Source organism: Microcebus murinus, chromosome 9 (assembly GCF_040939455.1).
Source record: "Microcebus murinus isolate Inina chromosome 9, M.murinus_Inina_mat1.0, whole genome shotgun sequence".
Classification (NCBI taxonomy): Eukaryota; Metazoa; Chordata; class Mammalia; order Primates; family Cheirogaleidae; genus Microcebus; species Microcebus murinus.
Genome location: NC_134112.1, coordinates 9,168,337 through 9,177,065, shown reverse-complemented (window position 1 = coordinate 9,177,065; position 8,729 = coordinate 9,168,337). Strand labels below are relative to the sequence as shown.

The window sequence follows — 8,729 nt, the reverse complement described above, 5'->3', positions numbered from 1 at the left end:
TTTTAATGGTAAAAACTTTATTTACTATTTATAAATACATTGCAAGACAAACTTTTCAAAAATACTTTTCTTTTTCAAAAACTTAATTAAAAAAATAAAGAAAAGCTAATAGGTAGGCAGAATGTCTTGAGACGTCTTTGTGTTCACAAGAAGAGCTCTGTGAAGCACGTGTCCACACCCACCGAGGGCCGCAGCGGGGCAGGGCAGAGTCCTCTGGCGCCGACTTCTCCAGACCTCCTTGGGTTTCGCCTCCGGAGAGCAGCCCAGCCCCCAGGCACGGCTCCTTTCCCCGGATGCGGCCGTAGTTACATCATCTAGCACGTCTAACACTTCATCTAGGAATATCTAGCATAGATCCTATTATATTGGGCTATGTTGCATACACTGTTAACAATGAATTAAGAATGTATCTTCTCTGCATATATGTGTGAATTATAAAGAAAAGTATGAGAATGACTCCAAGTTCGAACAAACACAAGTGATTCCTTATGTGTTTCCCGAGTTCTCAATGGGCTCCCTAACGAGCCATTCAACTTTCCTGTTTAGATATTATTCTTTTTTTACATTGTGCCAAGGAGGACGAAAGGTGAGAGATGAAAATAAACCTTTGCCTTTAAAAAGCTTATCCTCAAAAATGAACTTTGTCACGAGCTGTTGAACTACAAAACACTATTTTCCACAGTCACCCGAAGAATCGTGCCATTTTTTTTTTTTTTTTGTGATGCCTCTGAACACGGAGGTTGACTCTTGCTGTTGCCCATCCCTCCTCCCAGTGGGGCCACGGCAAAGCCATCCTGGGCCTTCCACTAGGCCACGCCTTCAGGAAGCCGTCTGACAAAGGAGGGGTAGAAATACCTGCCTTTACAGGTTCCCAGAGTGCCTAGAACATTCTTGGTCTTTTTTGTTTTGTTTTTTTTCTTTTTACAAGACAGACTCCACCTGACTCTCTCCAGCAGTCCCCAAGCAGGGCAGGTCACTTGACAATACGAATGGTCTTCTTGGTCGAGGGACCCAGGCTCCTGCCTCAAAGAGGGCACCACAGGAGGCTGTGAGCTCCTGGAGGGCGGCCCGGATGACTGGAGTTTAGGGGTTTTCCTACTCGTGAGAAGACCTGTGTTCACTTTGCAGGGGGGTGAAGCGTGTACTCTATGTAGGCAACACAGCTGCCTAAGTCATGAAGTCGAGGGTCAGCCGCTCTGGTGGACGCTCAGTGAGAACTCCAGGAGGGGGACATCTGGGCGCCGTGCTCGCATTTACGAGTATTTTTATAGGAAGCAACAAGAGAATTCAAACTGCTTTTCACTGACTACAGGAAAGTAGGAAGAAAGATGCTCAAGTTTACCATTTAAAGGAACCATAGGCATTTCAAAAACCTCTTTCTAAACTTTGGTTTTAAAAAAATCAGTTCACCACAGAAAGAAATATAAATTGAGGCTGTAGCCAGCTGCTGATCATGTCCTTGGCAGTCTTTTGTGCAAAATAAGGCGCATTTGAGCTCCACATTAGCTAAAACAAAAAGAAAAAGAAATAAATTGAAATTATCGCTCCCAAAATCAAACAGGCTCAAATCCTCCCCTTAGATACTCAGGCACGGCCCCCAGGTAAATAAATGGTCTTAGACCTGGAGTTGGTGGGCTGGCATCTCGACCCCCTACTTCTTCACAAAGCAGAGAACACTGTAAGATGCCCACAGTGTTCAGTGTCAGAGAGAGTTACCCTAAAATTAGAATTATATTTTTCTAACGTGCAAGGGTAAAAAATCCCTTATAGCTAAAAATGAAAATTTCTTCTGCTTACTAAATTTGTCTTGAGAAGATGAAATATAGTCATTCCTTTTACCCCAATAACTCCTGCAGTTATTAAAGGAAAAAAGACTACTGAATGTGATAACAATCTTCAAAATGATGGTTTAAATTTTCATTTTTGTATTAGATTCAAATAAACTTTATTAAAATTATATTAGCCACAGACTAACAGAATTTTAATAATGTATTTTCCAGAAAACAAAAATAGCCACATTTTCTGAGTAATGCTCTCCCAGCTGCGCTATTTCAGCCGTCTCATATCCACGTCTTTAAGAAACACGCGTCTTTAAGAAGTTCTTGTGGATTGAAACAGTTTCCTGTGAAGATAAATGAACCACCTGAGCTACATGGGAAAAGCTTGACTTTGAACATCTTCACTTGGTGTGCGTATGAAAGCTCGGGTCCTGTAAGTTCTCTGAGATACAGCAGAGCATCTCTGAGCCCACGCCGGCCCAGCCTCTGCCCCTGCGCCTGTTTGGTTGGGTTGGTGGGGCCTCCCCTCCCTGCACTTTCGGAAGGGTCTGTCCTGTTTGCTTTTCTCTCTCTGGGCCTGGACTGCAGCTCCTGGTCAGCAGGGCTGGGGAAGGGCCAGTGGCCACACCCAGCTCCGAGCAATCCTCAGTCCACGAGCCCCCGGGGCCAGTGACGCCGAGGCCCCGGCACCCGGCACAGTCCCCTCCCCAGGGCTTACATCACGTGGCAGGCGTCTACTTGCTCTGCATGCTGTAGCAGTGCACGTCCTCCTTCCCCTTGGTGTCGTAGCCCGGGAGCGGCTGGCCGTACTTATCCACGCACCAGCAGAAGCCCCGCTTTCTGCCTTTGGAAGGGCGGCACTGTGGGATAGAGACAGAAGATCGAGCAATGAACGAACATCCCCCAGCCCAGCATCAGTCCGGTCACCGGGGCCCACGATGGTAAGATGGTTTTCTCAGCATGGCTCTGCTCTGCCGAGAAAGCACGACAGAAAGTTCAGCCAAGACTACTGAAGAGCCACACATGCCTCGGCGCATCTGCGTGTGCGTCTGTGTGTACGTCCGTGCAGGTGTAACTCCTCCAAGAAAGCTGGAGTGGGGACAGGTTTGTACCCCTAGAAGTCTAAGGTGGATACCAGACCCTGCAGATGCTGTTGAGCCTGCAGACTTACCTGCCAAATGAGAAAATGAGAATGTTCTATCTGCCCTGGGACACAGGGCACCTGCTCAGCACGCCTTTGCTGCATGACTGACTGACAGAAATGATGGTGTGACTAAGAGGCCAACAGAACAACAGCCTCGGAGGAAGACTCAGGCTCTCCGACTGTGACCGCCACCGCAAACCCCGGAACGGGGCTGCCCTGGGGCCAGCATTGCTTACTTAGGTCTTCTCGGGCTAATTCTATAGGCACCATGGTATGACTTGTGCAATTAGAAAGCCGACTGCAATGCTGCTGTCACGCAATACCTCTGTAGAGTATGCGGATCATGGCTTAACGTAACTATATCTCACACTTGTTTGTTCCTTTTCTGCTTGTCACTATCAGGAAGGCCTCAGTGGGGAAGAGGACCAATGTAGGATCTCGGGGTAAGCTTTTTGTTGTATGACCTGATGTCACACTTCTCAGAAATCTGCTGCAATAGTTATTTGAAATGCCATTCCATGGTGCAGTACTAAGTGTCAGTGTGCCCCTTGCAGTTTATGAAAGTTCCATGGGCAGCAGCGTCTTATGGGTGCCTTGGGTGAGATACTGCGAGGGCGGGAGTGGGCATCGGAGGGAGAAAGGCCCGAGGGTTGAGAATTTGGACCCATCTAGCATCACTCAAGCAGCCCTTGGTCCCTCTCCTGAGCCTGGTGCCAGGTCCCGGGCCCGGCGCTGCGCGGGCTCAGAGTCGGAGCCACGGCCAGAAGGGCCTGGGGGCAGCAGGCTGGTTTCTCCTTTGTGTCAGCGGAGAGTGGGGGAAAAAGAAGACCACAAGGACCACACCTAGGACCACACCCACCTGCTTTTTCTTATAAAATCCCTTCTTGTCGCAGTTGGGAATGTGGACACCCCTGGGACTCAGCACGTTGAGGAACTTCAGGTGATTCAGCGTGTCCTCCATTTCTCTGCGGCAGGGACCCTGGGGATGAGGAAGTTGGGGAACAGCAGAGTCACGGCCATTGCTCTGGAATGCTCGCTTTCAAACACCTCTGCCACAGAGCCGTCGCAGCGGGACCTGTAATATGCTCCTCGAGGGTCTTTTTCCCGATTTAGGAAGAAACCCCCATGAAGATGCTAACCACTGCTCCCTGCCTTTCTTTGGCTCTCCCCAGAGCAAGGCACAGGAGCTGGTCTAGGGCCAGTAGTAGGTCAATAAACTTAGAGAACAAGTGACCAGAACACAGCCATCTCTAGGGGGATGTTTGACTTTATCTGCAGAGGTCTTTCTGATACCCCACATGCTTTCACAAGTGTCAGTGCAGCTTGGTCCCCCTAAAATTCTCTGAGATAGGAAAGAAAAGGAGGGAAAGGGAAAGAGGTGAGGCACAGAGGGGACAGTCAGCCAGAACTACTGGGGCCCACTGTTTACAGATTGTCCTTGAGAGGCTCTGAGTGTCCCGCTGGCGGGTCCCACCCTCCTACTTTGATAAGACGAAAGGCTCTCACGTATTCCGTCTCCCGCTTGGACTCGGAGGAGAAGTTCTGCGTGTCTGTGCTCTGGGACTCGTAGTCGACTTTGTAGCGCTGGCTGTCCTTGGCATGCCCTTTCTTGATGACGTCCATCTTGGCGTGGAGCGGGTGGAACTTGGAATCAGGCACGCGGTGTGTGCCGGGGCCGGCCTGGGTCTCCATGCTGCCTGCGCTGCGGTCCTCCTCTGACTCACTGGCGTTTCCTTGACAAGCGCCGGCGACACAAAGACACGAGAGTTACCAACATCTAACAACAGCCTTTTCAAAATCTTAATATTGCATCCGCGTCACATCTAAATGGCACTGTTAGTCAACAATTCCAAATAAGTTATTTTTTAAACCTTGATGAAATGTTATTCCATAGAGCTGCTTGCTACGTGGCAGCTGCTTTCTAACTCAGGAAGTCATCTGCTTAAAAGTCAATCTGACATGTGCTTTTCCTACGCGGCTACAGCTAAAGAAGGTAGGAAGGTGCTTGTCCAGTTCTGCTCTCTAGATGCTTCATCTTCCGCTGGCAGGGGGCAGACCCGAGCCATGGGGTGCTGCTGGCTCAGGAATCTTGCAGGAGACTCCAAGCATGGTCCTCCCACTCGTGGGAGCAGCAGCAGCCCTGGGAAATTGAAAGAAATGCACATCCTCCACCCCAGCAAGGCTAGAGTGGCAGTGGCAGCCTGGGTTTTAACAAGCCCTGCTGGGAATTCTGGCATCTGCTCAGGGTTGGCCAGCATGGTCCTCAATGCTACCAGGTGAACAGGCTCTATGTGAGGTGGCTGGCAGGCTCAGATGGGGAAATTGAATTTTCCAATCTGCAAAGTGTTTTGCCTCAGGGACCCAGAATCAAGTTGGTGTGTTGGTGGCTTGTCTTCCAGGTCTCTCGTTATATCTCTGAAACTCAAGGTCCACAAAACCCTGTGCATCCTGGGGGTACCCTCCTGGGTGCGTCCTCCTCACCCCCAGTCAGCACGGGAGCACCCAAATTCCACTCAGGGCTCAGACTTCTAAGTACCAAAGCTCTTTCATTCCCTGGGTGGGGGTGAGGGGAGTAGAAAGCCCCTCCAGCAGAACCCCCTTTTATGATCAAAAGTGCTACCTGACGAGAGCCTGATACTTGAAATGGATGCTGGAATGTTTACAGCTTAGTTGGGATTTTAAGTACATGACTAAATTTGTGGCTTGATGTGTAGCCAGGATTCTCACTCCATTCCTTTCCCAGGATGAAGGTGGGACCTCTCTGGGAATCGAAGGCTACATTTAGAGTAGATGCTTCCAGGGCCTTTGCACTGCCCAACTCAGATGTCCCAAGGGCTTCGGCTTAAGCCTGAAAGTGACCGTCAGGGAATTCTTTCACTGCAACAAGCAGGGTCTTCATGTCTACCCATGGCAGGGGGTCCAGGTCCCCCATCTGGTTCTGAGTCTATTCTAGAAAGCTACCAGAGGGTTGAAATGATTTGGCTGCAGGTGCTCTGCTCTGCTCTGGAGGTGCTCAGTGGAAGGCTCGCTCAGGGGGCCTTGGAAATCCCTCTCCTCTCTGGCTCAGCTTCCTCACCTGTCAAACAGCCATCTGAGGTCCAGCTACCAAGTTCCCTATGGGGGTTTTGTGCCTTGGGGAAATTCCCAGGGTCTATCCCAGAGGCTGAAAAAATAGGTCCCTAATTAATAGGATTTGGTTTCAATTTCCTTTAATCCTAGTATTTTTTTTCTTTTCCAAGGAAATTCGAGACAAGGGAGATGGAAAGAATATGTAAATAAACACATTTATGTTTCTTTTCTGAGAACTCTGAGTAATTTCTTAAACTTCCTTGGTTTCTTTTTAATGACTGGACTGCAGACTAGGGCATGAATAGAAAACAGTTCTATTTAAGCAATAGATAATTTCTGAATTTTGACTGTCATATAAATTTACCTACTTTTTCCCAAATTGATTTTAGAAGTCACTTACGATCTTTTTATAATCTTATAATAACTCACATCAACCTATACTATAGAACTACTATAGTAGTAATCATAATGATTATTGAAGCCTAAGAATGAAAATATTTATAAGTATTTTCCAAGACCCCTAAAATGTACTAGAGCAATAACATACACAGCAAAAAACATAACTTTGCCTGGAGAGACAAATACCTCTAGCAATTTTAATAGTCAACTAAAGCCAGTGTGTTTCAGGCAATTGGAATCTTGCCTTTCCACTAATCTGCTGTTTCTCAGAATAAATTCAACCTTGCCTAGTGAGGAAATTGTTTTACCTGGTGTGAAACTTTGCAGCTACATAAATTATAAAGGGACTGTCCATCCTGCTAGCCCTGGATGGGGGCTTGCCCAGTGACATCTGTTCAACCTGATCGTTGTGGGGGGTGGGGACTAGAGTGGGGAAAGTGCTCCCAGCCTTCAGCTGTGCAGGGCAGCAACTTTTCTCATATGACCATGTGAGGCTGGCTAAGCATGCTTGAAAGAGGAACAGCTGCCAAATCCATTTAAACTTCTTTTAAGGGAACAATGTGATACCCTTACCACGGTGGCACCTGTCTGATAGTGGCTGAGCCAGCATGGGTAACTCTGCCAAATGTTTGCATTTTTCTTATTCTGGGGCTCTCTTTTACAGCTCTTCATTCCTCCCATTTCAGACTAAGAAGCCAAACAGTCCCAGGACTAATTCCAACTCCCTTCTCTGTCACTGAAATCCACGTGGTCCACAGTCCCTGAACCCTCACACACCTGGCCATTTGTTTGAAGTCCAGAGGGGTGTGGGGTGGTGTGGGGGGTACAAATCGGATGGTACTGAAAATGGCACACAGGGTTTAAACCTACATTCTATTTCTGCCTCTAGGTGACCTTGAGAAGTTGCTTCTTTCTGAACTGCAGATTTTCTACGCAAAAGACACCAAACCCTGAATCCACTTTGTTTTTGAACGCACCAGGACATGACTTTGCTTTGCAAATCAAAGGTAGTGCAAATGTTAGTATTTCTAAAGACAGGTACCATTCCCTAAAGCTTGCCCGCCCACCTTCCTGGGTCCAAATTTGCCCCTGGTCACCTCTCCGCATTCCCGGGATTGCCGCGCCAAGCAACCCGGGATTGTTGCGCTCCCTCTTAGTTTATGGAATTGGAAGCCCCGTTCCAAACTTGGACTACACAGTCCACATCCGCGTACCCGCGCCGGGCTGTGAGAATCTCCGGTGCCCAGGATCTTTCCACTGACAGCTAACCTCGATACCGCTTCCGCGCCCGTCCCCAAACCTATAACCAATTTGCACAGAAAGCGCTTTGTAATTTACACACGCTCAGAGAACGGAGCAAGTTTAAGCCCTGCTGTGCAGGGTTCCTCTGGCGAGCGTCTTCACGTTTTGGGGTCTCGAGTTCCCCACGTACAACCGCTGGGGCGAGGAAAAAATACTAGTTTCCCGCAGCAGCCCCCGCCCTCCCGCCCCTGCCCTTCGCGTCAGTGCCGGGCGCTGTGTGCGGCTCACCTGGCGCGGGCGGCGCTGGCAGCAGGTAAGCGCGCAGGCGGCCCATGGCACTGGCGTTGGCGCAGAGCCCGCGGCCGTCCAGCAGCGCCTGCAGCGGGCGCGGATCTCCGGGAGGCGGCTGGCAGCGGAGGCCGGCGCCGCAGCGCTCGGTGTAGACGCCGCACGGCTGGCCCTCGCGCAGCGCGCACGTCAGGCAGCAGCCGCAGCCCGGCTCGCGCACCAGCTCGGCGCACGCGGGCGCGGCGGGCGGAGGCACGCACTGGGCCAGCGCACGCGCGTCGCACGGCTCGCAGCGCACCACGGGGCCGGTGCCCGCCGCACCCGCGCCCGCCTGCGCCACGGGCGGCTCGCGAAGCAGCACCAGCACGGTCAACGCCGCGGCCCAGAGCGCGGAGCGCGCCCGCTGCATGGCGCCCGCCTCGGGAGCCCGCTGCTTGGTCGGCTGGGGTGCGCAGGGATGGGGCGACAGCAGTCGGCGCGAGGCTGCGGGAATCAGGCAGGCAGTGGCAGCTTCTCAGCGCCTAGCTGCCGCGCTCGCATCTGGCGGCCCGGGTGCGCCGGCCGCTATATAGAAGCCCGGGTGGCCGAGGACACGCCCCGGAACGGCGCGCCCAGGAGGGGGGAGGGTAGTGGTTCGGCGCAGGCACTGCTGCGGGGGCCCGCGCCTTGCCCTCTGCAGCTAGCTGCCCGCGGGGCACCTGCTCCGGTGCGCACGCTCGGCGCCCGGGCCACCACGCAGCCACTGGGAACAACAGCCCGCCTGGCCATTGATGCGCCCCAGGCCGCCTCAGCGTCCCCGGCCATCCCAG

At 51.3% G+C, this 8,729-nt stretch overlaps 1 protein-coding gene across 1 annotated transcript; it reads right to left on the bottom strand.

The window, feature by feature from the left end:
- Positions 1 to 8,471, bottom strand: IGFBP3 (insulin like growth factor binding protein 3). Its single transcript, XM_012763427.2, has 5 exons — positions 7,921 to 8,471; positions 4,429 to 4,655; positions 3,782 to 3,901; positions 2,497 to 2,638; positions 1 to 1,506 (listed from the first exon to the last, which is right to left on the bottom strand). The coding sequence occupies exons 1-4, from the start codon at positions 8,327 to 8,329 to the stop codon at positions 2,513 to 2,515; spliced, it is 882 nt and encodes a 293-aa protein (XP_012618881.1). The 5' UTR covers positions 8,330 to 8,471; the 3' UTR covers positions 1 to 1,506; positions 2,497 to 2,512.
- Positions 8,472 to 8,729: the final 258 nt, after the last annotated feature.